This window comes from Gracilinanus agilis, chromosome 2, assembly GCF_016433145.1.
Source record: "Gracilinanus agilis isolate LMUSP501 chromosome 2, AgileGrace, whole genome shotgun sequence".
In the NCBI taxonomy this organism is placed as follows: domain Eukaryota; kingdom Metazoa; phylum Chordata; class Mammalia; order Didelphimorphia; family Didelphidae; genus Gracilinanus; species Gracilinanus agilis.
The window spans coordinates 386,694,770-386,712,685 of record NC_058131.1 but is presented as its reverse complement, the minus strand read 5'-3'; the positions used below and the strand labels follow the sequence as shown (position 1 = coordinate 386,712,685).

The following is a 17,916-nucleotide window of genomic DNA, read 5'->3' as shown; positions in this document are numbered from 1 at the left end:
ATTTTATTTTATTTTATTTTAATTTTTTAATTAATTAATTTAGAATATTTTTCCGTGGTTATACGATTCATATTCTTTCCCTCCTTTTTCCCTTCCCCCTCCCGTGGCCAACAAGCAATTCAACTTGGTTTTACATGTATTATTGATCAAGACCTATTTCCATATTATTAATATTTGCAATAGAATGACATTTAGAGCCTATGTCCTCATTCATGTCCCCATCGAACCAGGTGTTTTTCTTCTGTGTTTCTACTCCTATAGTTCTTTCTCTGGGTGTGGATAGTGTTCTTTCTCATAAGGCCCTCAGAATTGTCCTGGATCATTGCATTGCTGTTAGAAGAGAAGTCTATTACGTTTGATTGTGCCAAAGTTTATCAGTGACCTGGTTAGCTGTCTTGATTCTCAGTTTTATAAAAATGAGGGGTTTGGACTAATATAACCTAATTTCTTCAGATGGCTGTCATCAGTCTGATAAATGCATTTTATAAATATTTATTTATAATTTATAATCCACTTGGGGAGATAAAGCATAGCAATATAGGATAATAGGATAATGTGCTAAATTGAATAATACTTAGCAGAATTGTAAGAGTTCATCCCTGTAGATTGTAATGAGGTAGGCTAAAGTGCTGGAACTGGATCTTATAGGACAAGTAACATCTAGATGGTCTGTCAGGAAGAACTTTAGACTTGCATGACCACAGACTTAGAAAGTTCATTTCTTATCCAAACTTACAATGATGACCAAAGGCATTGGTAATAGCTCATAACAAGTGGACAAGGATGAATCAAATGTCACTTTTTAATGATTCATGGCATCTGAAGTGATGAGTTTTGTAGTGATTAACTTTGTGAGTTAATCTTCTTGGCAGAAAATGATGAAAAGAGAGCTACTAAGGTAAAATGCTATGAAAAGTTTGTATTTGAAAGTGGTTATTTATTAGAATCCAGGATCTAAAATCTTCATGTTCCTCACTTTTTGAGGGATCTTAACTCTTATTTATACATTGTCATATATATAGTGAATATCTAGCACAGATTTAGGCACTGGTGAAATATGACATAGTTGACAAAATAGATATGATATGTTGTCTACCTTCAAGGAATTTATAATCCACTTGGGGAGATAAAGCATAACAATACAGGATAATAGGATAGTGTACTAAATTGAATAATACTTAGCAGAATTGTAAGAGTTCATCCCTGTAGATTGTAATGGGTAGTGTAGGCTTAAGTGCTGGAATTGGATCTTATAGGACAAGTAACATTTGGATGGTCTGTCAGGAAGAACTTGGGAGATATTCTGGGTAGGGGTCTCCCACTCCCCGACAACGTAAGCGAAGATAGAAGTGAGCACTTCTCCCCCCTGCCAGGTCTAGGAACAATGAGACAATTGGTTTGCCTAGAGCCATGTTGGTGAACCTTATGGCACGTGTGCTGGAGGGGTCTGCTCTCTTCCTCCTCTCCATGCATGCCTGAGGACATTTCTCACATCACCCACCCCTCTGCCCATCAGCCCAATGGAAGCCCTTCCTCCCTCCCCTGTCTGGGGTATGGAGGGTGGCTCACATGTGGCATGAGAGTTGTATTTTGTGCATTCAGTCTCTAAAAGGTTCGCCATCACTGGCCTAAAGTATAGAATTCATGTTAGATTTGGTGTTGGAAATATTGGGGATCAGGTTGTAGAGGACTTTGACTATCAAGTCTTGAAATTTGATCTTATTCCTTGAGACACTGAGGAGCCTTGGAAAGTTTTTGAGCAGGGTCACTGCGTTAGGAAGATTAATCTGGCCCCAAAGTTCAGGATTGCTGATGAGACACTGGAGGTTGAAAGACCAGTTATGAGGATATTATAATAGTTCAGGACTCTTTTAGATCTCTGATGTATATAGTGTGCTATTGTTCTCATGTGCCAAATAAGACCTTTAGTATTTTGAAGCAACTTCCTTTTGAAAGGATTTGTCCTTTTTTGTTATAAGAAAGCAATGGTTAAAGTTTTGCAGTTACAGATGATATTTCATGACTTGAGGGTAAAATTGAGTCATTAGGTGACTGCATCTGAGCTACTACACAATAGTAGTAGCTAGTACTACACATACACACAAAAGTTTGAATTAGGTACTTTGGGGATATGGAAGGGAAATAGTGAACACATTCTCTAATACCTACCTCCTCTGCCCCCACTCTATTTTGACGAGTAGCTTAGTGATTTGGTTTGAGGCTAGACATAGTGTACTTATCCATCATTTATTTTGTAGTAAGTGCAGAAGTAGATTAGAATAGGGACTCTAGGTTAAAGAAACCACTATTTTTATAAGCATTGGGCAGATTCTGATACTGGATTTCCCAGGCTATATTTGAGCCCCAGTGTTCCCATTTGTGCTATTTTATAAAGATTTGTGTAGTACAGCTTTCTTTCTGGAACCTTTAAACAAATTTGTGAAGACCCAGTAGGAAATTCGAATTTAGATCTACAGGGCAGAAACTCCTTTATTATTATACTCAGACTCTTCTTTAGCTTTTTCTTTTGCAAAGTGGAAATACTACTTCTGAAATCTGTCTCATGAGATAGTTGTGGCTAGGGAAGTGTCTTTGATACTTTGAGAGAGTATCTCTTTTTCCTACCATAAACTAAATTCACATGATGCTGAATTATGTCACAATAAAAACATGAGAGCTTTGAATATTGATATGAGTTGAATTACTTAAAATTCCTTAATTGAACTATAGATTTTGTGGTTTCAAAGGAAAAGAGAAACCTGAGTTGAGGCAATTGTATTTTCTTAAAAGTTCATTTAATTAATTAAGAATATGTTTCCATGGTTACATAATTCATGTTCTTTCCCTTCCCTCCTCTCACCCCTCTCCCGTAGCCAATGAGCAATTCCACTGGGTTTTTTTTTGCTACTGATTTTTTTTTTTAAACCCTTGTACTTCGGTGTATTGTCTCATAGGTGGAAGAGTGGTAAGGGTGGGCAATGGGGGTCAAGTGACTTGCCCAGGGTCACACAGCTGGGAAGTGGCTGAGGACGGATTTGAACCCAGGACCTCCTGTCTCTAGGCCTGACTCTCACTCCACTGAGCTACCCAGCTGCCCCCTCCACTGGGTTTTACAAGTGTCATTGATCAAGACCTATTTTTATATTATTAATATTTGCACTAGGGTGATCATTTAGAGTGTACATCCCTAATCATATCCCCATCGAACAAATGTGATCAAGCAGTTGTTTTTCTTCTGTTTTTGTGCTCTCATAGTTCTTTCTTTAGATGTGGATAGTGTTCTTTCTCATAACTCCCTCAGAATTGTCCTGGATCATTGCATTGCTGCTAGTAGAGAAGTCCATTACAATTGATTGTGCCACAGTGAATCAGTCTCTGTGTACAATGTTCTCCTGGTTCTGCTCATTTCACTCTGCATCAATTCCTGGAGGTTGTTCTGGTTCACATGGAATTCCCTCCAGTTCGTGATTCCTTTTAGCACAATAGTATTCTGTCACCAACAGATACCACAATTTGTTCAGCCATTCCCCAACTGATGGGCATCCCCTCATTTTCCAATTTTTTGCCACCACAAAGACTGAGGCTACAAATATTTTCATACAAATCTTTTTCCTTATTATCTCTTTGGGGTACAAACCCAGCAGTGGTATAGCTGGATCAAAGGGCAGGCAGTCTTTTAGCACCCTTTGGGCATAGTTCCAAGAGGCAATTATATTTTTGAAAAAGAAATTATATTTTAATGTATTAGTTTGGAAAGGGAACTAAGAGAAGGCCAGTATTTTGGGTGACTGGATTGCTTCAGAAAATTGAACTAAACTAATAGAATTGTACACTATTAAGAGACTCATGCATTTTACAACTCTGAACAGGATGTAGCATGTGAGAGGCATTGTGGTATAGTGGGACACAGTAGATACATAACAAATGTTTATTGAAAGAGTACCATGCCAGGCATGAGTCAGGAGACCTGGGAAATAATAGTTTCAGCTTGTCACCTTGGTAAATCATTATGGGACTAAATTTTCCCATCCATTAATATTAAGTCAGTTGATTCAATTAGATATCTTTTAAGATATCTCTTTCAGCTCTAATATCTTCTTTTCTAATTTAGGGAACTGTGTAATTTATTTGTGAATATATTTGAATATCCATAGTAGCATTCATGGACATATTCTGCAATGAATGACCAATCAGCTTATAGTTCTTTCAGATTTGGTAGTTTTTCAGTCAACAAGAATTTAAGTGTTTACTATGTGCCAGGCACTGTGCTAAGTGCTGGGCTTACAAACACAGTTAAAAGCAATCTGTGTGTTGATAAACTGATTTGGGCACTGATCATTAAAAAAACAAAACCAAACCCTTATCTTCCATCTTAGAACCAATAATACTGTGGATTCCAAGGCAGTAGATAGTAAGGGCTAGGCCAAAGGGGTTAAATTACTTCCTCAGTGTCACATAGCTAGGAAGTGTCTGAGGCCGTATTTGAACCTAGGATCTTTTGTCTCTAGGCCTGGCTTTCAATCAGCCACCCAGCTGCCCCATTCCCAGGTCATGTTTTGGAGAAGGCCATGTGGAGGAAAGAAGGGGCAGGAAAGGGTGGCTTGACAGGGGATGTTTAAATAACTTATTGTTCTAAGTGCACATATCCTTAATACCAAAAAAATCAAAATCTTCATGGCATGTTGGTATTTGGTTTGTGTTAAGTTACTTAGATTAAGAGTGAAGGTTCAGATGATCTGGAGGAGAATAACTCATCTTGGGGCAGATTTTCAAACCTTGCCATGGGCACACAGATATCTTGTCTCAGTTCTGGTGTCTTGTAAACATTCATTTTCTAGTCAAGCTGAGATAAGGACATTGAACCCTATGCTGCTGCCGAATAGAAGACAGTAGCATCTTCTAAAGTTGACTCTTTTTCTTCCCCTTTTTAGCTGAATCCACCTCTGGACGAGGCCAGTGTCTGAAACGCATTCGCTACCATGGCCGAGGTTTTCATGGCATTATGGAGAAGGTTTATTGCCATTACTTTGTGAAACTGGTAGAAGGACCCCCTCCTCCGCCTGAGCAACCAAAGACGAGTTTTGCCCATGCCAAGGAATATGTTCAGGAGCTTCGGAATCGGACCATCATTAATTCACTGTGATGAATTCAGACCCTACTATGTATATTTTCCTTCTACTTTTTCTCAAAAACATAAATAAAAAACAAAGACAAATGTTTTTGTGGTTTGTCATTGGCTTCTGCAGTACTGTGTATCTAGCCTGAGGGAAGCTGCTTGTTTTATATTAATATTTATAAGGCTGTGCTCATCATACAAGCCTCTGGGCATATTTGTATGTGTCTGCAAATTAGAAGGGAAGATCGCCTTTCAACTCTTACAGAGAAAAGATTATTGGGAATGCTTTCTCAGGTATACTTCAAAGGGAGTGTTAACTTTCTAGCTGCTGTCCTGCAGGTGGCAGTTTTGAGACTGGGAACTGCAGACCATCATTAGAGTCAGGGAAAGTTAGTCTGCCCTTGTTGGTTCCAGTTGTTCCATCTCTGTCCAAAGGTAAGTGTATCTGCATTTTGATCTATTGCACCATTTTAGGGAGTGCTGTGAAGTGATGCTGGTTCTGACACTATTGATACAGTGTGAAGCACTAATATATTTTTCACTTCTCAGTTTAATATCCAATATGACAAATATCTTAGATTCCTGTATTGTCTCTAAAACACAGAAAAAACATAGAGTAGCTTTTAACAAATTCTTTTTTTGGATAGAAAAGAAGACCATTAACCACATTCCCCCAACAATGTTTATTTTGTAAATATTTCATTGTTCAAGGCTGAATAGTTTTGCTGTGGCACCTCAGACTTTTCTGAACATCCGTATCCTCATTTCTAAAATGAGAGGGAGTCAACCTAGGTCATCTCGTAAGATTCTGTCTGGCTCTGATGTCCTTTTGTCCTGTGACTTAAAAGTATGATTAACTATTGAGTAAAGAATTCTGTATTTAAGAAATAGAGCAGTAGGTGGCACTCTGCTACCTCTTATGGTTTATAGCAAGGCAACACAATTGGCAAAATGTTCAGCATCACCTTGGGCTGTAGTCAGGCACAAGTGCATATATTGTCTTGTAACACTCCAGCCGACAGCTCCCAGTAGAATGAAGGGTGTGTTCAACACCCTGTTTTAGGATGACACCCTAGCTGTGAGTTGTATGAACAGATTCTTATGCCTTTGACTTCTAGCTTATGACTGGGTGAATCAGAAATCACCATTGTTCAAGGTAATAAGCCAAGTATTGAGCCAACAGCATTCTGAGTTCTAATACTGCTATTGAGGTTTGGTGATAATAATCATGTTTATGTAGCTCTTTAAAGTTTTGCAAAGCCCTTTTAGGACATTATGTCATCTGATGCTGACATAGAAAGAGGTTTGGACTAGGATTCAGGAGACCAGAGCTATAATCTCAGCTATGCCAGTAACTAGCTGTGTGACCTTGAATGAGTTGTATAACCACTCCTGAATTTTTGTTTCGTTTGTAAAATGAGTGGGTTGGAATAAATGATCTCTTAGCTCGGAAATTCTATGATTCCCCGATGCCCTTTGGACTCTTGTCTCATTCCTCGTGTGTGACTGAAATACACAGAGAGATTAGGAGTCCATGATAATAAATTATGTAAGTGCTTTGTAAATTAAGCAATATAGAAATAATTAGTTCAGGTCACTGAAGCTACATTTAAATAGTTTTGAAAGTTGAATACTTGTAGCAGAAACAAGATGAATATCCTTAGGTTCTAATGGGAAAAGTTTGCCTGTGACAGATCTTTCTGTATAAAAGCTTTGTTCAAAAATGCTCCTGGTGTGCTAATGAGTGTGTCCCATTGCTTCCATGGTGCAGAGCTCAGCTGGTGGTTTTCTTAGCTGAGGGAAAGGTTTCTGGCATATGTAGTTAGTGGCAGTTTCAGACTTTACTTGAAGTTTACATGTTCGCAAACCAATAACTGTCAAATAGAAATTTTTTCTTCACTGGCAACCTCTGAATATGAAAAACAATTTAAATCATAGAATCACAGAATCAGTTAGAAAGTACCTTAGAGGTCATCTCCAGCTTCAATCCATAGGAGAGAAGCAATGGAATGGAAGAATTTTCTGGAAAGGAGGGACTATATTTAAAAGTTCCCTGCCTCAATTCAAAAGTAACACATTGAGAGAGGAGACAAAAGAAAAAAATATATACCTTTTAGGCTTGCAGGAAACTTAGACGCTGGGATATCCATGGAGGGGAAAAAGCCATTCCTTGAATGTCTGAATGTTACAGCATCTTTATCCCTCTGAAGGCTAAGGTTTTGGAGTGGGAGGGGTGTTGCTGCATGGACTATATGTTGCCTGTACAGCTAACTCAAATGTGTTTGTTTTTATAAGCTATAGCCAAGCAGTAGGGAAGAGGAAGAAAAATGATATCAAAATGAATAAGGGCTCAGTCTTATTAAGTGAAATATACCTTAGATTTCTTAAAAACAGATAATGCATCTTTCTAAATGTGACTGAGGCCAGTTAGCTTCTCCATGTATTTTTAAACCTCTGTCTCATTTCCTTCTTCTGTAAAATAGGTATAATAACACTTACCTCCCAGGCTAGTGAAGATCAAATGAGATAGTATTTGTATAGCACTTTGCAAACCTTAAAGCACTATGTAAATGTAGCTGCTTTAATTATTATTATACAAAGACAATGACTAACCTTTTAGAGTTTTAACACTCATTCTTATAGTATTATTGCACAACACTATAACTATTTATAACTTATAAAGTGCTTTCCTTTTACAATAACTGGGTGTAGTAGGTAGTGAAAGTATTATTGTACCCATTTCAAAGATGAAGAACCAAGGCCCAGAAAGATAAAGTAACTTTTTCATGGTCAGATCTCATAACTAGTAAAAAGTGAAGTCAGGATTGGAACCCAGTCCAATCAGACAAATGTTCTTTCCACAAAACTATGGTGTCTTGTTGATTGAGGAGACAAAAGCAATTCATTGTAATGAGACATTTATTACATGTATACTCTCTGAAAGGGACTGTGAAGGCAAAGATATTTATTTTATTTTTTTATTTTTAATTTTTAAAATTTTGAATATTTTCCCATTGTTACATATTTCATGTTCTTTCTCTCTCCCCCAAGCCCCCCTATCCCCCCTTAGCCGATGCACAATTCCACTGGGTTTTACATGTATCATCGATCAAGACCTAATTCCATATTATTGATAGTTGCACTAGAGTTATCATTTAGTGTCTACATCCCCGATAATATCGCCAATAGCCCATGTGTTCAAGCAGTTGTTTTTCTTCTGTGTTTCTCCTCCCACAGTTGTTCTTCTGAATATGGCTAGTTTTCTTTCTCATAAGTCCCTCAGCCTTGCTCTGGATCCTTACATTGCTGCTAGTAGAGAAGTTTATTATATTCGATTGTGCCACAGTGTATTGGTCTCTGTGTACAATGTTCTTCTGGCTCTGCTCCTTTCACTCTGCATCAATTCCTGGAGGTCATTCTAGTTCACATGGAATTCCTCCAGTTCATTATTCCTTTGAGCATAATAGTATTCCATCACCAACAGATACCACAATTTGTTCAGCCATTCTCCAATCGAAGGACATTCTCTCATTTTCCAATTTTTTGCCACCACAAAGAGCATGGCTATAAATATTTTTGTACAAGTTTTTTTCCTTGTTATCTCTTTGGGGTATAATCCAAGCAGTGCTATGGCTGGATCAAAAGGCAGATAGTCTTTTAGAGCCCTTTGAGCATAGTTCCAAATTGCCACCCAGAATGGTTGGATCATTTCACAACTCCACCAGCAATGCATTAATGTCCCAATTTTGCCACATCCCCTCCAGCATTCATTACTCTCCCCTTCTTTCATTTTAGCCAATCTGCTAGGTGTGAGGTGATACCTCAGAGTTGTTTTGATTTGCATTTCTCTAATAGAGATTTAGAACACTTTCTCTTGTGCTTATTGATTTCTTTATCTGAAAATTGCCTATTCATGTCCCGAGCCCATTTATCGATTGGGAGGGGAAGGCAAAGATAAAGTGAAGCTGAGTTCCGGCTTTTTTGGTAAGAATTGGTCATCTCTTTCTCTGAAATTCAGACATTTGTCTCCTGTGGTTTCCTTAACATTTTAACTTGAATGTCTTCTAGGCATTTCAAACTCAGTATGTCCTAAACAGAAATCATTCTCTTTCTTAACTTCTCTCTTTCTGTTGAGGTTATCACTATTCCACCCAGGTTTGCAATCTGGGAGTCATCCTCTCAATTCTTTGTTCCCACCACCAATATCCAAGCAAGTCTTAAAGATTCTACCTAATCAACATCTCTCAAGTCTAGCTTCCTATTTCAATTTGCACTGTGGTAACCATAGTCCAGGATGTCATCCTACTTCCATAGCCAAGTTGATCTCCATTCAGTTTCTCTCCAACCTATCCTTCACATAGCTGCCAAATTAATATTCCTAAAGCGTAGATCTGACCAGGTTACTTCTCTGTTCAATAAGTATCAATGGCTCCCCATTGCCTTGAGGTTAAAATACAAATGTCTCTTTGGTATTTAAAACCTTTCACAGTCTGATTCTAACTAAGAAAGCTCTTTCTTCCTTATCTCTTTTAATCCTTCAAAGCTCACTTTTCATGCTGCTACTCTTAAGAGGCCTTTTAAAATTCTTCCATTTCTTGCTTTCCTCCACTCCCAATCACTATGAATCCCTGGCATATCCTTTATTTTATCTGTGGGTATGTTATCTCTCCATTAGAATGTAAACTCCTTATAGGCAGTTTCTGTCTCACTTTTGTATTTGTATCTCTAGAACCTAGGACAGTACTTGACAAGTTGGAGGCACTTAATAGTATTTGTTGATTGATTAGTTCATATATGGAGTTGCCAGAAGGCTTTCCTGCAGGAAGTGAGTTTTTGGAACAGGTTTTAAAGGATTTGAGAGGCACATAACTTACATTATTCTTTCTTCTAGAAGTGGTTACTTTTAGACTTGTCTGTCATAACCAATATAAAAACTGTTTCCCATTAGTGAGCGGCTTTAGGGTTTATCTCATATCACAATATATAAAAGGAATGAAGGATCATATTTTTTAGAGCTAGAAGGAATCTTAGTGGACATTGAGTTCAACCTTTTCATTTTATGGTTTTTGACTTAGACTAAAGACATTAAAATGACTTGCTCAGGTTCATATAGCTGATAAGTGTCTGAAGTGAGATTTGAATTCAAGTCTTTCTGAACTTATGCATCCCCTATAATGCTGACTTCTTTTGGTTCACATTATTGTGTCATGATCTATTTGAATGGAACTAAGAAAGCCTCTCAAGAAACAGGAAAATATGACTTAACCAGAATACTTTAAAAAAAAACAAAACAAACCAAAACCAAAACCAAAGTGAACATGAGAAATATTTTTTCATGTCCGTCCAATGGGGATTACTTTCTGATTGCTTTGCACTTGTGATATAGGGAGACTAGTGAAGATTCTGCTTTGAATATGGAAAAGCAAAAACAGAGCAAGAATGCAGATCATAAGAAATTAGCTCATTAGTTGTGTAAATAGTAATAATAATTACTCATATTATGAGATGGCATTCCAATGTACAAAATATTATCCGCATAACTCTGTGAAAGGTAAGGAGTACAAATGTGATCCCCATTTTCTGGATGAGGAAATAGGCTCAGAAAAGTGATGACTTAGCCAGCATCACATGTTTTTTTAATGGCAAAAGCCCAGACTTTAATGGAGACCTCAAACCTAGGCCTACTACCTCCCAGGACAGTGCTTCTCCCATTACAATATGCTGCCTCAGAATGCTTTTAATGATGAGTTTTTATATAAAACATTAGGTTTTATAACTAGGGAGAAAATGAGAAAGGAGTAACTACTTAGAAAAACATTAAATAGAGGATGGTGATAATATAAACCATAGCAGATGTTGAAAAGTGGTAGTGATGTGACTGTTTCTTGGGTGGTAAGTTGTAACATGAGCAAAGATTGTCCTCTGACCAGGACTAGCTGATCACAGATGTTAAGGGTCCAGGGAGGCTTTTGGCAAGGGGACAGTGACCAGATGGAGCTACTTGAAAACACCATGGGAAGTCTTGTTTAAATCACAGAAGCAGTTACAAAAGCTGTATCTCCTGTCTAGCACATTTAAGGCTCAGAGAGAAAGAATAGGTTAGAGAAGTTCTAGGTTTTGTGTTCATACTGTAGCCAGAGGCAAATTTCTCCTTTGGGCCTTACATTTCTATCCAGATTATGGATTTAGTCTAAAATATTAATCAGATTAGAATAATTAGAAAAGGGGTATGTTTAGTGTAAAGAACATGGGATTTGGAATCTGAAGATCAAGGTTTGAGCTTATGATTTCCTACAAACAGTGCCATTATGGTTAGGTAATTTATCTTGTTTAGTCCTGAGGTTCTTTATCTATAAAATGGGTACATGTTTTCCCTACTTAACAAGTTTATGACCTACAAATGTAATGTATATGCAACATTTTGTAACCATTAAAAATGGCATATATGGAACACATAAATTATGATAATTAGATATTATTTTCCAGGACAGAAAACTCTTGTATTTGTTAATATGGAAGAGAAATTGAATATGAATAAATGAAGTCCAGGATAATCCAGCAATTTCATATTAGCAACTAGGTTTATTCACTTCCTCCATCAAAGTTTATATTTGCTTTTTTAACAAGTAGTAATAAAGGATTACTTTTTTCTTCAGCTTTTGGGAGGTGGAAACAGCATTGACTAATCAAATGGGTTTAAAAACCAAATCTCAGGAGGGTGAGTGAGTAAGGGGGGCAGAATATTATGGACCACTAGAATTGGAAAGGACTTCAGAATACTGAATGTTAAAATGCAGTCTGTCAATTCTAGAAGAGACCTTAAAATTAAAGAATGTTTAGAGCTGGACAAGAACTTCAAAGTATAGAATGTAAAAGCTAGAAGTAGCCTATACATAGCCCGCTCAATTTACACATAAGAAAACTGACCCATAGACTGAGAAGTGATTCCCTCAGGGTTGTACCATTAACCAGCAACTGAGTTGAATGAATCAATTTCCTGACTTGTCCAGGACTTTTCTACCATGTACCACACTGGTCCATGTTAGTGAAAAAATCAAACCCTTAACAGTTAGAGTGGGCAGAATCTCTGTTCCTTTTTTGATAAGCTCTAGAACATGGATTCTTAACTCTTTTTGTGTCATGAATTCTTTTATTAGTTTGACAAAGACCATGGATCTCTTTTCAGAATAACATTTTGCTGCCTACCTTCATAACTGAAGGAAATGATAATTTTTTTTTAAACCCTTACCTTCCGTCTTGGAGTCAATACTGTGTATTGGCTCCAAGGCAGAAGAGTTGGTAAGGGCTAGACAATGGGGGTCAAGTGACTTGCTCAGGGTCACACAGCTGGGAAGTGTCTGAGGTCAAATTTGAACCTAGGATCTCCCATCTCTAGGCCTGGCTCTCAATCCACTTAGCTACCCAGCTGCCCCAGGAAATTATAAATTTTTGTTAGAAGTTAGTGAAAATGAAGTAACTTTTTTCCCATCTACGTTCATGGACACCCTGAAATCTGTCCAGAGACCTCTCCAGGGTCCAGGTTAAGAGCCCTTGCTCTAAAAAGATGCTCCAGTTTTTCATCTCTATAAACATTACTGTAATGGTTAATTTCATGTCAAACTGGACATTAGTTGCAAATTTAGATGTCTGCAGACTAGGTACTGGTTGGCATTACAAAGTTGTTTTACTCTTTTATCTTTCAGATTATCAAGTGATATATCAGTGTGTAAACTCTGTTTTGGGGAGGAGAAAACATCTTTTTGCATATTTCTTTTTAATGGTAACGAAAGTAAAACTATTGCTCAGCAAAGACACCAGAAATAGACTGTACCATATGGCACTGAGAGGTATCTATCACTATAGCTTCTAAAGACTGAGCTGAAAATAGCCCCATATTTCTGCACTGAGCGAGAATTAGCCACTGGCTGCCAAGAAACACCCATTGTAGCAGCTCTTCAGCCATGTAATTTAAAATAATTACTAATTAAATGAAAATAAAATAGGGTCCATAATAACAATAATAATCACTGTAGCATTGGTCATTACCCAAGTTACTGTTTGTTGAAGCGTTACCTAGGGGGAAGATCGCTTTTCAAGAGGGAGGAAGAACTGCAGTTGGAGCTGACGTCTTGATCATTACTGCTGAAGTAAGGAATCAGATTATCTCTAGGGTGCTTGGCAACCACAGGCCTAATTTTATATTCCATCTATAGTGTCGATCTTCTGTTTGTTTCAAGAAATTTGTACACTAATATAGAGGGCAGAATGCCATTGAAAACAAAGGAATAAGGACAGTTGAGTGGCTTTAGTCCATGGATTTCAGTCATTGAAAGAAGCAATCGACTCCTTCGTGACAAGCATCATTCTTAACCCGTCTCAAGACAAAGAGGGGAACCCTTTGGCAACAAGAGTATGTGTGCATGTGTATGTGCTTGAAGTAGCAAGTGGGCACTAGCGTGTAGGAGGTGATTTCTCTGGGATATGTTTTTTATAATTGTATGGTGACTGAAAAAATCTGCAGGATTTGTTCTTATATAGTCGATCACGTGTGACATGCAGGACACGAAGTATTGCTCGTCTTTTGCAAGTATGAAAATAAAGCTATGGTGACATGTCAGAGACCTATAAAAATGCAACTGAAGTAAAAATATGCTGAGTTTGAACTATGTGATCTTTCTCTTTTGAATCTATAGATTTGGGCTCTTGAACATTGTCTCTTTCTGCCAGTAGGTGGTGGCAAGTAAGAGGTTAAGGGCTAGACGTGAGTATCAGAATAATTAGGAATCGAGAGGGGTAATCTAGCTCAATCCCCGCCTTTTATAAAGGAGGATACTGAGGCTCAGAGTGGTTATGTCACTTGATATGTCACTGCCATTTTGCTTGATAATCTGACTTGTCCATGACCACATAGATAATAACATAGGTTCAAATGCAGGTCTCCAAATTCCAAGTCCAACATTTTCGACTCTCCTGTGAGTGGGATGGGTGAGGTGGGTTGGCTACGGGCTGGTTTAGTAGACAGAAATAGAGATAGCCGTTCAGTTAAAAAATAAACAGGTATCAGGACTATGGTAGTGCAATGGATCCAGGAGTCACATTATCTGAATTTAAATCTTGACTTTGCCATTACCCATATAACCTTGGGCAAGTCATTTAACTTTTCTTGGGTCTCAGTTTTCTAATCTGTAAAAAGAAGGGGTTGGCCTACTTGACCTCTGACTTCCCTTTCAGCTCTAGACTTATGATTCTATGTGGGAAAACTGAGGCAGGGTCTATCCAAAGTTATCAAGCCAATCCATTAGATATTAGGAACAAAACGAAAGCCAAGTCATAGCCCCTTGCAAATTTGGGGGCAAGGGTGGAATCTAATCCTGGGACTTCATTGGCATTGGGAACTAAGCTAATATATGTGAGGAAAACTCCCTCTCCCAAAGCAGATCTGAACATTTTCTACAATTTATATTCTTAGTTGCTTGGGGGAACTGAAAGGTTAAGTGAATTATCTGGGGTCATATGGACAGGATGTGTTAGAAACAGGACTGAAGCCAAGTTCTTTCTGACTGAGACCTATACTCTCGTCAGATCACGGTGCTTTGTATGTAGTAGTCCTAAAATGAATGTTCAATAAATGAAACAGGTAAGATGCTGCTCACTTAGGGTAAACTAATGCCCCAAATGCCATCATAATAGTTGGGGGTATCAGAGCTCAGGCTCATTAGTGGAAATGATAGTTTGCTGACCATAGTCCTCTTAATACTGGGTGGACTGCCTGGCTCCATCTCCTTGTGCTCCTTGGAGAAGCAGGCTTCATAGAAACAATGTAGGGAGAATCAGTATATTTTTACTGCTGAATTTCTTTCAGATCCTACTTGTCTACATGCAGAGGACTCCAGGAAATTGCTCTTTTTCTTTCCATATTTACTTTTCAGGATATGCAACTCTTTCTCTGAGAGGGTATGTTTGGCTCACTTGAAAATGTGAACATTTTTGTCATTTGTATTTATCTTCAGTGAACAAATTGTATTTCTCTTCTCTTGCTCTTCTTCCAAATTGAAGTTTGCAGATCCAGTGGAAATTAACCAAGGGACACTGTAGATCAACAGAAAGGAAGAGTTTATTGTAATTTTTTTGGAATATGAAACCAGATGAACTTAAAGAGGGTGATACTCGTTGAATGAATGAGGGGCTATTTTCTTTAAAATATAGAAAATGAAATTTTATAATGTTTTCAATTTCTCCCCAAGTTCCCTATCATTCTATAATTTCTTTATTTCTAATGAGATAATGTAAACCTATTTTCTCTCTTCTGTTATTAGTCAAAACTGTCGATTTAACCCAAACTGAAAGAAAGCATGGAGGTTATTAAAAAAAAAAAAACCAAACAACTTCCAATTGAGCAGCTAATAAATGCTGAAACGCATCCACATTTCTCCTATTGATTATCTCTTGCAGACGGAGGGGAACACAAGCTCGTACAGTATGCTGCCTGTGGAAATGAAAGATTTAATTAGATGAAAATAGAATGAGCTGGAAAGATCTACAGCATTCGGCCATCAAATGATTGTGATTCATAATTGGCTATTTGAAATGCCCCTGCTTCTTGGGCTTTTTTTACTTAAAAAAAGTCCCTATAGTGCATTAAGATGAACACAGTAGTTAGTAAATTTTCCCCTGGGCATTTTACAAGCTCAAGGTTATGTGCGAGAATGAGTACTGTCGTGCCATAAATCAGGTATAATGGAACAGCCTGAAATGGAGAATTAGAGAGCAGGAGCAGACACCAACAGTTCCCTTCCAGCCCAGGCATATCACCAGATCCTTAATGGGGAGCTGATTGTGAGGAAGTGGTGGGAGGGGAAGGGAGAGTAGATGTTCACCTTAAAAAAAAAAAAGAAAGAAAGAAAGATGGGAAAAAGGAGACAGATTTAGAGATAGAAAATTTCCTCCAAATCCACTATTTTTGAATTGCCTCATAGAGCTTAAAAATTGGTAAATAAATATATCTGATGCTTTAAAAAATGGAATCATGTTGCTAAGTCTGCATTCACTTCATCACAAACTTCTTCATGTGCTTGATTGTGTCTCAGACTAATGTAATGGAAAGAACACTCACTGGATTTAGAATTAAGCTAGTCCTGCCACTAATTGGTCACATGACACTAAGTGACACCTAACCTTTCAAGCTTCAGTTTTCTCTGTTGCAGAACAGGGATGATAAAACTCTTGCTATGCACATCATAGAATTTTTGTGAGCAAAGCCTTTTTTAAAAAAAAAAAATCCTTACCTCCTATCTTCATATTAATTCTAAGACAAAAAAGTGGCAAAAGTTAGGCAACTAGGATTAGGTAATTTGCCCAGGGTCATAAAGCTAGGAACTATCTGAGGTCATATTTGAACCCAGGTTCTCTTGACTCCAGGCCTGGTTCTCTATCCACTGTGCTACCTAGTTGCCCCTCAAAGCACTTTTTAAAACAAGCACTTATTAAGCATGTACCAGGCATTGTGCTAAGCACTTTACAAATGATCTCATTTGATCCTCACAATAGCCCTGGGAGTTAGTTATGATTATTATCCCCATTTTATAGTCAAGGAAACCAAGGCAGACAGATGAAGGACCTGACCAGCATCACTTAGCTAGAAAGTGTCTGAGGCCATATTTGAACTCGGGTCTTCACAACTTTAAGACTAGAACTCTATCTACTATACTGCCTTATGCCAACCAGCTGCTTCTTATGTACCTTTTTTGATCTGTAAAGTCTGATAAAAATATAAGTAGCTATTATATGTCCAGTGCTCTTCAGAGAGCTCTTTTGCTCTTTATTGCTTGGGTGCCTTTCCTAAAGCTCTTATATTATGTTACCTTGTAGTTATTTGTATAGACCACTTACTACCTTTATATATTTTAAGTTCTTGTAAGGGAGGAATACATTTGTAACCCCAGGGGGTTTATGCTTTGTAGCTTATTAGTAAAGATTTGTTGAAAGAATGAATGAAATTAAGTAAAAGAAGACAGACTACAATATTTCTCAAGGAGCTTCTATTCTTGTTGAAGAGCCAACATTCATTCATTTACTCAGCCATTCAAAAAATCTGTATTGATGGCCTAATATGTACCATGGTAGTAGATTGTTGGAAAGTAGGGGAGATACATAGAAAGAATAGAATAGATTGTTTGTGGCCTCAGGGAACATATAGCCTAGTTGAAGAGTTTATAGGAAATATGGAAAATGAGAAGATTACAAGGGGAACCAAAGAGTTGGTTAAATTTAGATCAAAGCACTTATCACATGCCAGGCACTGTGCTAGGGATATAGACACAAAAAAGGAAATACTCTGCCCCCCCCAAAGTTTGTATGTTTGTATACATATATATGTATATATACATCTACATGTATACATATACACACAAATTCATGTACACACACATATATATATATATGAAATTTCAAAATAAATAGTGTAATTTCTAGGAAGAGGCATTAGCAGATGGAAAGATAAGAAAAAAGCTCATTTCAGAGATAGTATTTAAGCTCAGCCTTGAAGGAAATTAGAGATGCTAAGAGGTAGAGGTGAGGAAGGAATATATTTATAGATGTGGGATGACAGCCTGTGGAATGCATGAAGGAGATAATAAGACTGAAAAGGTAGAATGGGGTCAGTTTGTGAAGGGTTTTAAATGCCAAACAGAGGAGTTTGTATCTGATGCTAGAGATGATCGGAAGCTACTGAAGTTCAATAAAGAGGAGAGAGAGAGAGAGAGAGAGAGAGAGAGAGAGAGAGAGAGAGAGAGAGAGAGAGA

General features: G+C 37.6%; 1 protein-coding gene across 2 annotated transcripts in view; it reads left to right on the top strand.

The window, feature by feature from the left end:
* The window catches only part of MRPL22 (mitochondrial ribosomal protein L22), a 50,260-nt gene extending 45,045 nt beyond the window's left edge, over positions 1 to 5,215 (top strand). For both annotated transcript variants that reach the window (XM_044661759.1, XM_044661760.1), the window contains one exon: positions 4,932 to 5,215. In XM_044661759.1, coding sequence (XP_044517694.1) covers positions 4,932 to 5,143 — 212 coding nt within the window. In that variant the 3' untranslated portion in view covers positions 5,144 to 5,215. The remainder of the gene's footprint in view (positions 1 to 4,931) is intronic.
* Positions 5,216 to 17,916: the final 12,701 nt, after the last annotated feature.